This window comes from Heliangelus exortis, chromosome 1, assembly GCF_036169615.1.
Source record: "Heliangelus exortis chromosome 1, bHelExo1.hap1, whole genome shotgun sequence".
NCBI lineage: Eukaryota > Metazoa > Chordata > Aves > Apodiformes > Trochilidae > Heliangelus > Heliangelus exortis.
In genome coordinates this window covers 77,419,520-77,438,697 of record NC_092422.1, presented here as the reverse complement: position 1 = coordinate 77,438,697, position 19,178 = coordinate 77,419,520, and the positions used below count along the sequence as shown (strand labels likewise).

At 38.2% G+C, this 19,178-nt stretch overlaps 1 protein-coding gene across 6 annotated transcripts in view; it reads right to left on the bottom strand.

Annotated features, from left to right (window-relative positions):
* CNKSR2 (connector enhancer of kinase suppressor of Ras 2) overlaps nucleotides 1-19,178 on the bottom strand; it is a 215,176-nt gene that overhangs the window by 139,392 nt on the left and 56,606 nt on the right. For all 6 annotated transcript variants that reach the window (XM_071749698.1, XM_071749682.1, XM_071749687.1 and 3 more), the window contains exon 4: nucleotides 15,010-15,097. In XM_071749698.1, coding sequence (XP_071605799.1) covers nucleotides 15,010-15,097 — 88 coding nt within the window. The remainder of the gene's footprint in view (nucleotides 1-15,009; nucleotides 15,098-19,178) is intronic.

Below are 19,178 nucleotides of genomic sequence, written 5' to 3'. Positions count from 1 at the left end.
ACAATCATAAAGCAGGCTAAGGAAATACGCTTATTTTTGCCAAACCAAGAGCACATATAAAACAATACAATATTTCTGAATCTACAGAAGACAGTAAAGCAAGTGGAAAACTTGTCAGGCATCTAGTCTATGTAGGAGCAGGTGGCCTCACCCATAAATTCTGTCATCACACAGAATTCCCTACAAATTCCAGGGTCTGGGAAGAGGAACTGTTAAATGAGTTCATCGCATAGCAGAGAAGCTGATTGTTGATGCTACATCTTCATATTCAGGCAAAAGAAAAATACACCTAATATACCATAAGAAACAGAAAAACTGGAGGAGAGCTTAGGTAAAAAAAACAGTTCCAGAATATACTTCTCTCTTACATGGATGACATCCAACTAAATATAATTCAAGCATAAACTCAGGAAAAAGTGCAGGAATGCAAAGGCCCATGCTAGCATAGCCCAAAGCAGCCCAGGAGTCTAGGATTCAAAGAGACATAGAAAAGGTCACCAAGCTGATCCTCACATTGTAGCAAGATTGTTTGACTTCCTGAAGACATCCCTAGGGATGAGCCTGCTTCTGAATAATCCCAAGAGCAAAACCTACATGTCACATTCATTTCTTTTCCCTTAGTTTTTTAAGTCACTTGGCTCCTTTGTGCTTTAACTTTAAGCAAGTGATAAGGATTACTATCCCACCAGCTTCAAACATCCCTTAGGTAGAACGACAACATGCACACTTATTACTGGGGCTTTTACCATTTTCAATTATTGCTTTTTCATACCCATTTCATTTCAACTTAAAGCACTTGAGAACTATAAAAAGAGTCACTAACTATGCAATTAGAAATAAATTTGTATTCTTAATAACATACCACCCACAGCTGGAGAACATCTCCTCCTTCCACACCTAACTACGAGTCTATATCTTACTCCTGAAAGATCTTCTTAAATATCTGTTTAACAACAGTATCAAAACATTGCAATTAGTAAGAAACAGATCATATGAAGCTTAATATAAACTGTTTTCTACCTCAGAAAAGCAGGAATGCACAAAAAATCTGCAAGCAAGCTTTACTCCTACACAAGCTAAGAATTTGCTATTCACTTACTGAAACAAAAGTGTGATTACCCCTGAACTGAAATACACAGGTACAGGAAGGAGGAGATATTTTACTTTTACTTGTTTATTCTCTGAACTTCACACATACATTCCCTGACAAACCATAACTAAAGCTAGGCTATATGAACTTCATCTAATCCACCAGTTAAAACTTCAGCTGAAACATCATTTTCTAAAATATTAACAACACGGGTTACTAATAAAGCAACAAGGGCAGTTCTGTGTGTTGGAAGGGACCTTAAAGATTCTCTAGGTCAAACCCCCCTGGACAGACAAGAACACTTCCCAACAGACCAGGTTGCTCAAAGCCCCATCCAACCTGGCCTTGACCATGTTAATTTATACTTTCTGAAGATGTAGCCAAATACTGGCAATTAGCAGTTTCAGAGAGGAAAGTGGAACAGCATCATCCACAAGAAAAAGAAATAAAGGGCGAATGTGATGGAACAACTTAATTACTAATACCAGATTTTCACAGTCGCTCTTTCCAGCTCTGCCTCATGCATCAAAAATGGCAAAAGTGACCTTTGTGGAGGCAGCTGGAACTAGGCTAAGTCCTAAAAACAGGGAAAACTGAAGTCCAAAACTGGAAGAAAAAGAAAAAAAAAATCAGTAAGAGAGGAAGATAAGAAGAGCAAGAACAAACCATAACTATCAGAGAGAGGGTTCTTTGGCAATTTTGGTCCTGGTATATTTAAAAGGCTTATTTTTAATATTAGGAAGACCTATGCTGCACTGACACATATTTCTTTCAGAACTTCTTACCTTCATAACCATAATTCTGCATTATCTCTGCAAATAATTAAAAGTTTTATCTGAAAAGATCCAATGGTAATGCCATAAGAAATAATTACTAAATACATTTATATCAAACTTACTGAATTAGAAAATGCTGCAAAATGTACACATCTCACCCATCCCATCCCATCTCAGGCATTGCTAGAACAATTCACATGTAAAGCAACACATTTAAAATACAAATATTTGTGGATTTTATTTTTCAAAAGCAATGTTTATGATGCTTCATTTTGTTTTCTACTCCCAACACTATATTGCCTTCTTTTCAAAATTTTGTCTTAGTGTGTTACAGAAGTGGGGAATGAGGTCAGCTAATTACTCCAGCACTTCTCCTTTTCTTTGCACCTGACTTAATTAAATCTCAACTCAAAGTGTGAAGTACTAAGATCTAGAAGACCTGTCAACTTGTCCTACTGCTTTTATGTCCCACATGGGAAAAATGTTTGTGCAGTTCTCCAGTACTGTAACTGTGGGATACTATTCTATTTTTGTGTATGTATGATCTGGTTTACAAGTCCAAGTCTGCAACCTGTCAAATTACCTACTGCAATTACCTGTCAAATGCTTCTCCTCCTAGTATACTAGCAGGCTAAAGTCTTTAAATATACCATTATTATTATTATTGTTGTTGTTGTTGTTGTTATTGTTGTTGTTGTTATTGTTGTTGTTGTTATTGTTATTATTTATTTTTATTATTCATGGGTTTACCACATATTCTAGACAGCTGTTGCACTGCAATCTTGGCAGTTTAAAGTTCCTGTCAACTCCATAACTTTACTTCGGAATAAAGTTATGCTAGTTCATAAAATAAAATATATATATACAAATAGTTAAGGGATTAAAAAAAGGGAGAATTTCAGAAATATGTTTATTAATTACTGTGTCAAAAAAATGGCAACATTCAATCTCTCCACTAACCATTAGAACAGAGAGCTAAAGAGAAGGCATAGACTCCTTCCACTGCATTTTCTTGTTCAGCAAATGCCCTAGTTTCTGGTCTGTGCTTAGTCACCTTCATTTATTTTTTCCTCCAAGGCAAGGAAATTTCCTCGCCAGAACTGATACAGAAGCAGGTTAGACAACTATCAAAACCAAAAACCACATTAGCCCAAAAATGTCCCTTGTGCTTCAATTGTAGCATTGCTCAAAAGAAGGCTTTGAGGTGCTACAGAGGTAATCAACTGCAACAACTAGTGAAGAACAAGAGCTTGTCATGAGAGTATTTATTCCCCAGGAAGCTTTTAAGCAGCTTCTGATGAAGGTTCTTCACTAGTTTTTCCATTTGTTTTCTTCTGAAGTCCAACTGAGTTTACATAAGGGACATTTAATTATGTGAGTATGTGTATATTGCACTGCTTTTACCTGTATGTTGCTGATAAGATGTGAGCAAGGTTAGGAACATAATTTTAAAAGTTGTAGTGAAATTGCCTGGGAAATGCATCTTTCATGAGGAATCCCACACATCTTCCATGTCTAGATTTAAGAGGGCAACAGCTAGATTTTATGTACTGCTTAAGAACATATGTCTAATAGATTTGCTGTCGCTATTATGTTTGTCAAACAAAATGTTCTAAACTATGTAACTTTAGTTCTCCATTTGTAAGAAAAATAATGCATTACATGATTGCTAAAAGAAGGTTCAGACTCTCATGCATTGCCAAACCCCCAGCATAAAATCTCTCTTGAGCAATGTAGCCACTGGTTGGAATTAAGCCAAGCCATCCTTTAAATCCCTCTGCTTCTCAAATTGATTAAACCTGTAACTGAATCCTTAAATACCAGTATATGTCAAATGGACGGTCTGTTGGTCTTGCTACTTAGCAACAATAAAAAATAATTAACTTGAGAATGCACAGATCATAACACCCCATCCTATCATATCCCAGGCCTTTCAGCCCCAGCACCACACTATCAAAAATAAGTTGTTTTGGTTTCAAGGAGCCCTCTCTGAGACTGTGCAAGTGTCACTGGCTCAAGGGAATTTATGCAATTGGCTCTTGAAGTTATGGAAATTGGTTTGAATCCTGTCCAATTCAGCCATGGCAGGAGAGCTTCAAGACTGAGGTTTGGTGGAGTTGTCACAGAATGTTCTCAAAAAAGTTCTCACCAACAATGACAGCAAGGTCTAAAGCTTTGCCAACACATAAAGAAGGCAAAAGTTTCATAGGTTGTATAGGACCTTCATTTATAGCCCTTCATTGCTTTACTGTGACCCAGACAGTGGTACATAATTTCCAAGCAGGTACAAGGGTAAGATAGATTGAATTAATTTAACGTTTCGCTACTTAGAAAACGCATGGAAAATACATTTAATACAGCTGATGGCAAGGTTAAACAATGATAGCTTTGAAACAATAAACCTGATCACAATGTAATACAGGCTACGGCAAAATGCTGTGTTCTATAGACCATGAAAATTAGAAAAGTAAAGAATATTAGATAACTCTGCTCAGACTGATTTACAGCTGTCTCTGGGTAGCTACTGGAATAATAAAACCCCACAAACTGACAGATATACAGACCTGTTCAACCCCCTTCCCTTCAGCCCCCCTTCACAAAAACAAGAAAAAAAATATTCTTGAATATTCCCAAAGTTACAGAAGCTGGCATGCAGATAACATTATCCTCTAGCAATAGGCAAAGAATTAAGAGCATGACACAGGTAGAGGTTTCCTGAAGTGCTTTACCACACCTTCAGTTTTAGGAGGTCTAGCAGGACTTCAGACACAAAAGTGGCCTTAGGGCCACCGACAACTACAAATGTTTGGGAAAGAAAGAGATGAAGAGGAAATACCTTTTCCCTGTCTTATTACCTATCAAGTTCCCTATAATCTATGCCAACAGCCCAGTGCTTGCATAGGTAATCCTTGGATGCTAACATACAAAAGGAATGTTTAAAATTACACACACATTGTTAAAAACCTATGCTGTAGTTCTAAGTAGATGTCCCAAAATATGTGCATTCCCCGAGTTTCTTCCCACTGAGCTGCTCCAAAACTCTCCCATCGTGGCTGTTCCTCCTCTTTCTGACTGCCACAGTATCAGGGAGCTCTATCCTCAACTCTCCCCTTTTCTGCAACCTCTTCCCTATTGCTCAGCAGCCTCCTAAAATCATGCTGCTTTAATTATCATCTCTGTGTGGATGAGTCACAGATCTCTCGTCCCTTCTGTTCACATTTGCAGTTCAGAATCTCCTTCTGGATATTTGCCACCAGCCCTAACACAGTATGCTCAAAAGCTGAAATCACATTTCTTTCCTAACCCTCCCTGCTCCCCTCTCCTTTCCCTCTCTCTGTCAACAACTCCACCACCTTATGTCCCACAAGCTCACAACCTGGGTGCCATTTTCAACTCCTCGTCGCTTCCCACACAAATCCTGTCGATTTGCTTCCCACTGCCCCTCAGAAATATTTGCTTCCTTTCCTACTTCCACTACAATTATTCAATCCCTGCAGTTTCTTGCCACTGGGTCTATGGCATCCTCACTCTATCATTATTCCCTGCCCCTTCACACTGAAGCCAGAGCTCATCTGGATCTGCAGCAGCCCACGCTGTCCTCCCCCATCAGAAACATGCGTAAGAACCAAGAGAGATGGGAGAAAACAGAACACTGAGCACACACCATTGAAGATATTAAAGGAAGGGGAAAAAATCTCTATTGTGAAAAATATAATGCAGGCTATTAAATAAATGAAGAACATTTCCTATGAAACCTACACAAATGCTTCTACAAGTCTAGAGCCTTTCCCTGAATATTTACTGAACTTGCAGTTCTCTAGGTTCATAACCCATGTGTACAAACTAACAGCAATTATCTGGCTGAGTACAAAGAATTGCCTTAATTTTATTTAAACAATCCGTGTGGAGTGGTACCTATCACCATAGTAACAGAATACTTCATGCAAAAATTTAACAAAACTTACATAAATCACCCACAGATAAGCAACTACTTGGGAAAATTGCCTACTGGATTAAGAGAGATGCAATGTGTACACTAAGCTCTTTTCTTCTACCTTTCTGAAGTCATTTTCAATTTCCAATTATTTCTAACCTCCTTTCTGTAAAAGGCACAGTCTTGCTTTCCTTTGGAATCTGGTCACATATTTGTTCTTAATTTGCACATAAAGAGTAACACTTCTTCCTGCTATGCTGTTTCTAAAAACGAGCTGGTACACCATTAGGTCAGAAACAATAATAAGCATTTTAGCACTGACTAAAATCACACTGATACTTGCTCACATATCCTGCCAGAATCTAAGTGCTTATGTGTTCTAAATTGAATTTCAGCTCGTAGGGTGATTTCTCTACACAACAACATTCTCAGATGTAAAAATAAAATTCACTGAAACTATCAGGAAACAAGAGGTAGGAAATGAGGCAAAAATGTTCCATCTGAAGGAGAAAATACACTCTTTTCCCCACACTTCTAATTCAGACAAATAAGCACCATGCATTCAAAACTATATCTTTTAATACTGACATGCAAAACAGAGTTTATGGCACAAAGTGGTTTTCAGTGTTGTTTCCAAGGCCGTTTAGAGGTAAATAACTTAATTTCTCACTTCTGCTTTTCCTCTAGTACTGTCACCAAAAAGAACTCTGGTTTATAAAACATAACTGAGACAAAATATTTAATACTTTTCTGACAACACATGAAATAAAATTAATCAAACTTGAGAAAAAAGTAATTATATTTAGGCAGATGGCACTTCAGGCTCAGCTACAATTTGAACGTTTGACATTGGATCATCCAAAATTGTTAATGTATTTTTGAACAGATTTAAGCAAACATTTACATACTACATATTCCTGAAATAAAGATTGACCCTAGAGTTTTTCATGCTCAAGGCTTTTACTAGCTACCAAGCAACATACAGCTCGTGTAACTCCCTATACTTCAGTGAAATCTTGCTCTTCTGCACCTTGTTACAGACTGTCTCTAGAAAAAAAGAGTGATAGCAGTTTCCAAATTAAAATAAATGCAGTTCCATCCCAGTCTTCACTTCTACTGATCTGACCAACATCATCTTAATCCATCATCATCAATGATTAAATTTAACATTTTTATAAATTACACAGGTAGCATTTTTCCCCTCTGTCTACACTTCATCTCAGTTTCCACCAACTTTCTGCTGCCTTCTGCAAGTGCTTCCCCTAGTGCATTAATTTACCTAAGGTCCCTGACTCTTTCACTGTCACCTTGACCCTCTCAGGCTCCTTTTCTTGGGAAAATTTAGCAGATTCATTGGTTTACCAGCTTAAGTCACATCAAACAAGCTACACTTCTTTCTACAAATTTTTCTGCTTTGTGGTTAATTTTTTTCCCATGTTCAGAGGCTGTCAATCATTAATGTGGAAGAAAAACAAACAATAAAAAAAATTACAAAAAACCCAAAAAGAAAAAAAAAACAACAAACAAGCCAACACCAATCTATTTTTGCTTTCTTGGTCATTAAGCTTCTTATGTTCTCAGTAATCTTTCCGGGGTTTGTGGGAGTTTCTTTCTTCTTCTATCAATGAGGAAAATAAATTACTTTCTCTAAAAATGGAAAAGAAAACACAGCTAATAAACTCACAGGACTTTACAGGGTGTTTTTTCTTAAAGCATGTAATGGTTTCATAAGTTACTTTGAAAATGTCACATCATAGACTACATAAATTTAGGGGAAAAATCCTCTTTGCAGTATATTTCTCTGACTAATGAAGCATCAAATTATTTCTTGGAGTGGTTCATATGCCTATCAATTATTACTGATATTTTAACCTTTGAACTATTCCATGCTGAATTCCATTTCAAAAAACACTCCAAAACTTAAATGAAAAGACAGCATTATATCTACAAGTAAGCCATTTCAAGGGAAAAAAAAAGTATAATAAAATAGAGGTAAATTATCATAATCAGAAAAAGGCACCAATTTTAAGCACCTTAGGCATTTTTTCCATTACATTAAATTACATATGAAATTTTCCACAGAAGTGAACTATAGAGAAATGAGCTACTTTACTAAGAAAAGGAGAAAAACACTACTAAAGAGCATAAATTTAAACTACTTTGTAAACAAGAAACAGTTTCACATTTACAACAATCCTTTAAATTCTATTTTACCTTATACGTTATACATTGACTTCCAAATGTGAAGAAAACAACTTCTCAGCATAATAAGTATCCTGAAACACCACTACTTCTGAGCATGGCTTTGAACCTTATGCAACAGAAAATCTTGCATATGAGCAGAAGTTGAAGGATACAAGGTCAGTCTAAATTTCTGTCAGTGTTACTTGCAATGAGTTACAACATTTTCATATGAATACCATTTGGATTCCATGTACTATAGGCAGATATCACTTGGCTAATCTCTTCAAGGGGGTGCTTTTTTATTTAGTTTTTAACTTTTAATTTGAACACTAACCCCCCTACTTGTAAAGTTATCAGATATGGGGTACTTTGTATAAACAGTGTACTATGCATATTTTATTTTTTTTTAATTCCAGGAATGTGTGCTCCTCATGATGAAGTATTTTTTATTTAAACAGGGAGAAGAGACAGGATTACTACAATGGCAGACTAACAAAGATTTTTCTCCAAGCAGCTGGTAATAATGTTGGGGTGTAAGGAATAATGTTGGAAATTTAAATTAAAAATTTGAACATTTAATACATAACTGTTTCCATTAAACACATGTTGCTTTGAAAATCCCAACAAGCTGGAAGCACAAAGCAGCTTTAATGAGGAAGCAATCAAACATTCACCCCACTGAAGTATTAAAGCCAATTTATGAGCTAAAGATTCCTGAGGTAATTAGCTACTTGGTATGACCTAAAATTCAAAATTTTAAAGCTATATTTAGAAAGTCCTTAAAGTCCTTAATAAACTAGGACTTTAAAAAAAGGTGAGGAATTGTGATAAAAAAGATTAAATGATACTTTATAACAACAATACGAAGAATATTAATTGTTCTTCTCCATTCATGCACTTCATTATTTCCTAAAAAAATTAATCGAACCATTTTATATTATTGCCTTTGGATTCTGAATCAGAGGGGCAGAGGCTAAAAAAGTAAATTCCCTTTTTATCTTTTAAAAGTGGAAAAAAATCCAGCATTTCAAAAACTTTGTATTTGAAATATTTATCAGATAAGTTACAGACATTGATTATAAAAAAACCTCTTTGTCATAGTAAAGTAATTTTCCCTATCTTTTATCTGAAAGGTAGCAGTGGATAGAAGTGCAACATTGATTACCACTCTAGCATGGGATGTGAGTCCATGAAGGCATGGAGTATATTTTTTTGAATCTCATCTTTAAATGGGGTATAAGCTCCAAATCACTCAGCCGAGGCAGTGCACAGGGTAATGCTTCATGTGCTCTGTATTACGGCTTTTAGTTCAAAATCCTAGCTAACTACATGTCCAGAGAAGAGATTTTCTGGATGGCTGTCCTGCTCTTTCCTAGCTATCTTCAATCCTGGCAGCCACTTCCCAAATTGCATCACTCAGGTTCTCACCCCGAGTCATCCAGAACCTGAGTCTGCCTTCAAAAGCTGCTGAGACAGATGTCAGAAGGATGTTCTGGGGGAAGAGTGCAAGCCAGGTCCATGTGAGCCAAATGACTGTCCTTCTCCACCCCTGTTACATGGACAGGCTGGAGAGTTGGGCTGATTCCAACAGGATGAGGTTCAACAAGGCCAAGTGCCGGGTCCTGCACTTTGGCCACAACAACCCCATGGGGAGCTCCAGGCTGGGCACAGAGTGGTTGGAGAGCAGCCAGGCAGAAAGGGACCTGGGAGTCTGGATTGACAGGAAGCTGAACATGAGCCAGCAGTGTGCCCAGGTGGCCAAGAAGGCCAATGGCATCCTGGCCTGGATCAGGAACAGCGTGGCCAGCAGGTCCAGGGAAGAGATTCTGCCCCTGTACTCAGCGCTGGTGAGGCCACACCTCGAGTCCTGTGTCCAGCTCTGGACCCCTCAGTTCAGGAAGGAGATTGAGGTCAAGGAGGATATTGAGGATAAAGGAGGGCAATCAGGCTGGTGAAGGGACTCCAGCACAAGTCCTGTGAGGTGAAGCTGAGGGAGCTGGGGCTGTTCAGCCTGGAGAAGAGGAGGCTCAGAGGAGACCTCATCACTCTCTACAACTCCCTGAAAGGAGGGGGTAGCCAGGGGGCGGTTGCTCCCTTCTCCCAGGCAGCCATCAGTAAGACAAGAGGGCATGGACTTAAGCTCTGCCAGGGGAGGTTTAGGTTGGATGTTAGAAAGAATTTCTTTACAGAGAGGGTGATCAGGCATTGGAATGGGCTGCCCAGGGAAGTGGTGGATTCTCTGTCCCTGGAGGTTTTTAAAAAGAGACTGGATGTGGCACTCAGTGCCATGGGCTGGTAACTGCAGCGGTAGTGGATCAAGGGTTGGACTTGATGATCTCTGAGGTCCCTTCCAACCCAGACGATTCTATGATTCTATGGTTCTATGAATTGCTTCCACTGCATAGTAACTCTTCCAAAAGGTGTTTAGGCAGAGAAGTGATTGCAGTGAAGCTTTTATAAAAGAGTATTTACAGGCCTAGAGCTATGCTTCTGCTGAAACATCTTGCCCAGTAAATCCCACAAGACATTAAAGCTGTTAGATAAACACCAATGGTTTTAAAACTAAATAAACACAGCAAATCATTGTGAAAGCTGATTAAGGAAAGTAAAAAAACACGTGACAAGAGTGCTACTAATGATCACTACTAAACAGCAATGAAAAGAACTATGGTGTTCAGCAGGAAAGTTTTGCTTAAATGTCTGATAATTTACAGAGTCAATATAAAATTAGAGTTTTCAGATATAGTCTGTTAGTTGGAATCTGGACAATGTGAAAACACAGAAAATTAAATGGTTGAAACAAGTATGTGTCATTCTACATTTTATTCTGAAGTCTGTCTCTAAGTAGGTATTACAACTCCAACTTTTCTAATTATTTAAAGGTTAAAGAAGAGACAATAGATTTTCTCAGACTTCATACTTACAAGAAATAGAATTCTGCAATTTTTGTTTTCTTTATTATTCATTTAGCACTGATAACGTGGTGGGGGAACACCCAAAACCACTCAGTTCTATCGAGAAACACTGAGATTATAATTAACCTCAAAATGTGCAAAGTAATTCAAGCAAGACAGATAAATTTTAGATTTTTTTTTTCCCTCATCTTAACTAACAAATTGTATTTGGTTAATAAATCTGAGGGCTGGCTGTAACTTAAATGACACAAAAATTCCTAGTTTTCAGTCCTTCTGGAGCTCATTTACTGAGGTGAATTCTGGCACCCTCCATTGTATGAATGTCTTAAAAAGGAAAAAAACCCAAAGCTATAACAACATGTAGACTGTGTATTTTTTTTCATAAGGTAGTAAGCTTCATAAAAAACTGTAGTTAGCTAATGTTACAAGAACAACCATAACAGCCTTCTGTAGGTCTTCACAGACAAAATATATATTTTTAAATTAAATTTTAAGTTATTGTAAGTTAGAGAACTACTTTAAAGTACTTCCCATACAAAAGAAAATTCATTTTGAGACAGAGAAAACACCCGATAAGGTGATAATGAAACATTTAATTTAAAGTCTTAAGAAAGCAGAATGAGGATTTCCAGTGTGTTCAGTGATAATATAAAAGAAAAGCTCACTTAAGACATTTTGAAATGCTATGTTGGAATGAATTTATTTTAAGTACAGATCAAACCACATGTGTTTGGGACTAGTAATGGAATTTTTCATTATCTTTCTTCTGACTACAGCCCAATTCAATTTCAGAGCATGCTTAAACTTGGGCACATAAATGCTCTTTTTGTCTTCCAACTATGGATACACGTACTGAACTGTTTCCTCATTGGGAAATCATGTCAAGTTTTGGCAAAGACAAACTGCTTTTCTCCAAAGCTATTCAATAGCAATATTTGGTCTCATTCACACTGAAAAAGACACATAGAGAAATATTTACCAGGCAAATTAGCAGTATCATGGATAGGAATTAATTTGTATGAAAATCAACTGATACAGAGCTAATTCCTGAGAAATATTGCAGTGATTGATACTTTTACCCACTTCCTCACTAGAGATGGACCCATGAAAATGGATCAGGTAGCTTCCTCTGGATTAAAAAACTAAATGGTGATGCACAGCTGCTTCTATGGAAAATGCATCGTTTGGCCAAGGGGCCACCGTGCCTCCTTTTCCCAGAAAACCAACACTTTCTTACAGCTGAGTAAGGACACAGCAAACCACAGAGTAACAGATAAAAGGTCATGCAAAAGTTATCCAAGAAAAAGAAGGCATAGGCTCTTTTTTTCAGGGCTGCCACACCACCAGCTGGCACCTCTGTCCCAGCTGGGGGCAGAGTGACTGAAAAACCCACTGGGGAGTGTGTGGTGGCTGAAGGAGAGGACCAGTGGGACACCCCTTGGCCCTTAGGCCTGGGAAGTAAATTTGAACACACTGGACTAGCAATACCAATTTCTCCAATTCAGGTGGGACATAAACTCAAACTAACCATCAGTGTTGCAAACATTTATGAAAGGGGCAGAGAAAAATGCATTCTTTCAGAGAACATCATACAAAGTCACACCAAGAGGCCATAGGAGAAGTTTAGAGTTGCTCAGTTTGGAGGGATTCTTCTGAAAACCAGAAAAAGACTCCTCAATGCTTGTATCTAGCTCACTTTCTCACTTTTCACCCATTACACCTTCTCAAGGGCAAAGACTCCCCTAAACTTCTGCTGCCCTGCATGGTCAGCTGCTGATGTAAGATGGTACTGAGGTCCTTCACAGTCATCTGAAGCAGAGTGGTCTCAGAAATGCATGCATCAGGGTAAAAGTGCATCAAGATAAAAGCTTAACTGAGCAGAACTACTTTTAATTTCCTAGGTTATCTCTACACAATTTGGTATCAACATTTGTTTGAACTTGTAGTAAAAAAAGAGACTTTTCTGTTTCAGTCAAACAATAGGCAGAGGTGGATACAAACCTAAACCACAGTCAGGGGAGCAACGAAAGAGTAAGGGAGGATCTCTGGATTGTGGTGAAGCTTCCAAATAGCAATGAAACTGGATTGCAAATGAAGCCTGTTAAGCAAGTGCTTCAGTATCTACTTCTGGATTTCTTGAGGCAAGGTAATAAAGCGTATACAAAATATTTTAGCCTCATGGGGGACACTTGTTATCTTAGCAGGTGTCTAGATGATATTGACTGCATGAAAGAGCAGATGCCCAAGGCAATACATACAGACCTTTTGAACCAGACAGTTAATTAAAAATTAAAAACAAAATATGAGAAAATAAATATGCAAATTATCAAATAGATTTGGAAAATTTATAGCGATGATGTTAGACTAAAGAATCACAGAATCATAGAATGGTTTGGATTGGGAAGGACCTTAAAGATCATCTAGTTCTAACCTTCCTGCACAGGAAGAGACACCTTCCACTACATCAGGTTCCATCCAACCTGGCCTGGAACACTTCCAGGGATATGGCATCCACATCTTCCCTGGGCAACCTGTTCCAGTGTCTCACCACTCTCACAGTGAAGAGTTTCTTTCTAGTGTCTAACCTAAATCTACCCACTTCCAGTTTTAAGCCATTACCTCTTGTCCTTAGAAAAAGTCAGAATCAGAAATCAGAATCACAGAATTATCACAGCTGGAAAAAACTTTTAATATCACTGAGTCCAACCATCAACCCCCCAAAAAACACCATGCCCACCAAAACATGTTCTGAAGTGCCATACCTACATAGTTTTCAAATACCTTCAGAGATGGCAACTCTACTGCCTCCCTAGGCAGCCTATTCCAGAGCCTGACTACTCCTTACTGAAAGAAATTATTTCTAATATCTAGTCTAAATGTCCCCTGGTGCAACTTCAGGCCATTTCTCTTAGTCCAATCATTTTTTAATTGAGACAAGAAGCCAACACCCACCTCACTACAACCAACGTTGCCCCCTTGAGGTACTGGAAGGACACTATAAGGTCTCCCTGGAACCTTCTCCAGGCTGAACAACCCCAACTCTCTGTCTCTCTTCATCAGAGTGGTGCTCCAGCCCTCTGATCATCTTTATCACTCTGCTCTGGACTCACTCCAACAGCTCCTTGTCCATCTTATTTTGGAGACTCCAGAACTGGACATAGCACTACAGGTGAGGTCTCACCAGAGCAGAGGAGAGAGGTAGAAACACCTCCCTTGACCTGCTGGCAATGCTTCTTTTGATGCAGCCCTAGATATGGTTGGCTTTCTGGGCTGTGAGAGCACATTATTGGCTCATGTTGAGCTTTTCATCAACCAATACATCATAAGTCCTTCTCTGCAGGACTGCTCTCAGTCTCTTCTCCATCCAGCCTTCATTTGTGCTTGGGATTGCCTTGTCCCAGATGCAAGCTTGGCTTTGTTGAACTTCATGCTCTTTACACAGGCCCACTTCTCAAGCCAGTCAAGTTCCCTCTGGATGGCTTCCTTTCCCTCCGGTGTGTCAACCACACCACACACCTTCATAAATGTACTGAGGGTATATTCAATTCCACTGTCCCTGTTGCTGACAAAGATGTTAAACAGCACCAGTCCCAGTACTGGTCCCCAAGGAATACCACTTGTCACTAGTCTACACTTGGACTTTGAGCTACTAATCAAAACACAGTTAAATGTGACCATCTAGCTAATTCCTTATTTACTGAGTGGTCCATCCATCAGGTCCATGTCTCTCCAGTTTAGAGACAAGGAGGTCATGTGAGAGAGTGTCAAATGCTTTGCTCAGGTCTACTAGATGACATCAGTTGCTCTTCCCTTATCCACCAACGCTGTAGCCCCATCATAGAAGGTCAACAAATTCATCAGGGATGATTTTCTTGGGATGAAGTAAGATGAATCTTACTACTGAGATATTAAGAGGCATATACACATTACAACCTCAGCTAGTATTATACAATCAGGAAGCAGAACTTTTATAAAGCACTTACTAAGTGTTAATATTCCCTTATTTTTGCTAGACAATGATATAGACAGAGTAACACAAAAATTGTGTGAAAAGGTAATGGCCATTTACATTTCAGGAAAAAATATAATGTTAAGCAGATGGTCTCATACCTGTTGTACTATTGTTGTTAGTTCCAGACAGAGCTGTATGACATTATTTCTTGTTACGGAGTAATCTGTGACAGCAGCAAAAGGTGATCTAAAAAAAAAGAAAAAAGGAAAAAAATTGTTGAATAGCAGTAGCATTTATCCACTTGTTTCACTGGTGTGCAATGTGCATAATATTCTAGATATATTAAAATCACATAAAACACACAAAATGTGTTACTAAAATTGTAAAATACAAGATATATATCCATGGGAAATGTCTATTTCTCCTTGATTTTGCAGTTTTAAAGTTCCTCTTTAAGACATTCCATTTATAAAAGCATAATTCCTCACAGCCTTCTATTTTACCTCTGGACTGGCCCAGTACTTCCCTAGTGAACACCCACCTTGCTTTCTGCATCGATTTGGGAATACCCTCACCAAGGCAGGCAGAAGCACAGCCTCCACCTGTGGTATCAATGGTGTCCAGATGTGAATGAGATGAGACAAATATTTGTCTGAATCAGCAGGAATCTTGGGACCTGATCTAATATCTTGTAAAAGCGCTGGAGGGACTTAAAAGTAAAATTTCTATCCAAAGAGGAGAATAGCATTTAGAGCCAGAGATGCATAAACATTCAGAAACAGCTCCAAAGGCTAAACTGGAGACAACCTAACATCCACACATGCTGGGCTACAATCAGAAGTGCTCAGTGAAATGAAAAGTGTAACTCAGCATTTAGAGATGTCACCTTTATCATTCTATATCTTAAAATTTCATATTGGAATGTTTAAAATTCTTGTCTACCTAGAAGCTTGCTTGTTTTCTAGAGACTCTGCTAAAATGTATTTGGTTAGAGTGGCTGGCAGGCATCTGCTTTCTGTACTATTAGCTGTAAACTATTAACTTAACTTGGTTTATTTTCTTTATGCAAGACATAATCAAATACTAGGTAGGACTGGTATTTTCTCCAAGAGATTTTTACTTTGACAGTGTTGCAAATGAGGGCTTTATGGGCATTAGTAGCATTGCAAGAATGGTATTTGTCCCTAATATACCTGCTTCACACATTTCAATAAAAAAAAGGGTGACAAAGAACCACAAGGATTGTAATGTCTGAATAAACTAACAACAGATCATGCAGTGTGTCAGGATCTCTAAACAATTATTTTAGTGTGGCTGCCTTTAAATTAAGCTGGGTGTCCCCCCAGCTGAAAGAAGGGTGTCCCTTCTCTCAACACATCTTAGAGCATACATATTCGTATATGCCTTTAAGTTTTAGAGTGCTCTTTGATACTATGCCTTCCTCATTTAAGCCATTCATGCCAAGTTTCCAGTACAAAGAACTCAGTTATAAGCATGTAACTCTGCTATAAGCTACAAATATAGTTCTTCTAGTTCTTAACAGGTTTCTAAACTTCTTTTCCATATGCAGACTTACTGAAATTTTACTGCAGGCAGTTTTGGAACTGTCCATTAATAAACCCATGTGAACTCCTCTATCCCTGTCTACTTCTTCCAATGTATTTTCTTCTTCAGGGCTCCCAATTCAACCCTGATGGTTCATAAGACAGAATGAACTTTGAGATACACAATCAAGTCTAGCAGCTTTAATTTGATGCAGCACCTCATACAGTAACATTTAATTTCTCCCCATATTTTCTAAGGAGAAAACCAGTACAGTCTTTTTAAAAGAAAAGCACAGAAATTGAAAGCTAGGCAGAATTTAAGAAACTCAAAAGCAACAGAAGAGGAAGTCTTAGTAGACAGCACATGATTAAGTTCCAAAAGGTGCCTTACAAAAAGCTCTATGAGACAGATGTATATCCACAATTCAAAATCAAATTTTTTTCAGCAAAGGACAGCCCTACAGCAGCTGTACACTACAGTAGGCCTATCCACAGATATGCACACAGAGCAATACTGAAGTTCAGGACACCTGAAAATATATTAAAGGAAAAATGGTAACTGAACTGCTTGGTTAAGAACCATTATTTTGTTCAAAAAAAGTACATTAGTCAAGATGTACAATAGCATGGATATTTTTCCTTTCAAAACTGTAATTGTGAGGTTCTGAAATCTACATGAACCCTTGATTTAGAAAGTTCATTTTCATTTATGAACTCACTTTTATTGAAGATTATTGGAATCAAGCCAGCAAAAGGTATTATTTTACTTTAAGTATGAATGTTAATACAATTTGATCCTCAAATTACACAACTGGAAGCCATTTGACATTTCAAAGTCTCCAGCATTTCTCTAAACAAAACTGCATGGTAGGCTTTGGCTTCTAATTATGCATCATCTTCCCCCATACTTCCATAATTTAGTTTAGCATCACAGTTCATGAGGCAAATAATGACATTTTTACCATCATCACCTTTAGTGAACATTTACAAATGCCCCAAATAAACTTTGTTGACACTAAACAGGCAAAGGGACTGAGAGTATTATTCATTTTTGTTATGTGGATGTTTACATAGTGAAGATTTACTGAAAACAGCCTGTGAAGTAGGCAGCAAGCATGCTAGCAGGAGGGAGAAGACTACTAAAAATCAATAACTAATGTGTAATGTTTTGCAAAGTGCTTCACAACCAGGAAGGATGATACAGGTCCACATTATCTGGACTTTGCTCCTGCAGAAAATGTAATGGGTCCTTGAGCTGCCTTCTCTGTGGGTCTCTGTAGCTTTTAACTTGACTCCCTCACAATGCCTCTCTGGGGTACTGCTGCAAATTGGAGCAGTAAAACTGAAATTCCCTTTCCTCCCTTCCCCAGTTCAGACCACCTCCCTGGAGGCAGTCTGGGAGCACAACCATACAGCCAGTACTGCATAAGCAGCTGGGGAAATGGGGAGGACAAAAAAGACTCTTTAAATATTTACTGCCAAAGGAAGCATACTTTGTTTTTACATCCCAAGCCTCAGTTTCAGCAGTGAAAGTCCACCAAGACTATGTATAATAATATGCCAGCAGTTTTCATCAAAATATCAGCAGAAACATCATTGTAGGATTGCTGACTGGCTTTCATGAAAGACACAGTGTGAAACACCAATCTGATTTAGAAAACCTCAGCAATGCTATATCCACTGACTGCAATTTTAATACAGCACAATAGTATTTTCTTGCAAGAGGTGAAACTATGTATAAATTCAAATAAGCTCTACATCCAACTATAACTTTTCAGCTGGCTACAAAAACATTTTCCTTCTCAAGGCATCAGAAACATACCAGGTAAAAGGAACTCCATGTTTAATTTGGTATTAATTAGATATGTTTACTTTAAAAATTGTTTCCTTAGCTTGGCTGAACCATTTCTATCAACTTCCAACTCCTTCTAGTCTTTTCTTTCAAAAGCACATCTTCTGCAGTCCCTGGGACCTTCAAGTTTCAGGTACCTCCTATGGCTCCAGTGAAGCAAAGTCCCTGAGCACAACTACAATTTTCAATGTGTGCTAGCCAGTTCAATGCTCTTTATGTTAAACAAGAACTAAAGAACTGCCTTGGACTGGGGCCTTATGTTAACCCTTTTCTTGCTGTGACATTGACCCCAGAGTCCCACTGCCTCACTTGTCAGTCATTTCCAAGACCTTTTTCCACATACCTTTCCCTATTTGTGGAACCTTTTACACTCAATTTCTCTTGTAATTAACTTGTTCTTCCTTTAAAACCCCCCTGTGATTCTCTTCCTTTACAAAACCCACATTAAACCACTTTTGTATCTCCACACTGCACCTGCCCGATGACACACCTGCTACTACCCCTTTCCATTCATTTCCTCTTTCAGACCTCTGCTGGTTTCTCCTTTCCATTCTTTTTCTATCCCTTCCACATCTGATATCTGAAGGAAAGGAGATTTATACAATCACATCAGTGCACCTGCACACACGTGCAGGGTGGTTTTTTCCCTGCTCTCAACTTTTCTCTTGCCTTCTCCTTCCCAACATTTGAAGCCATTAGCAATTTTTAAACCAATTTCACAAATGGGGAAGGTAATGGATTTCAACAAATAAGTTCATATGTGTATTATGATCATGCATGCAGCTGGAAAAGTGGGAGCCTCTTAATTTTCCTGTGCAAACACACATTGTGAGCCTGCATCTTGACACCAGAGATTCCAGAAAGATGAAGTTTCCAACTACCTCGTTCACTGGAAAAAATTCACAAGTGGTGCTAACTTTTAAATTTTTTT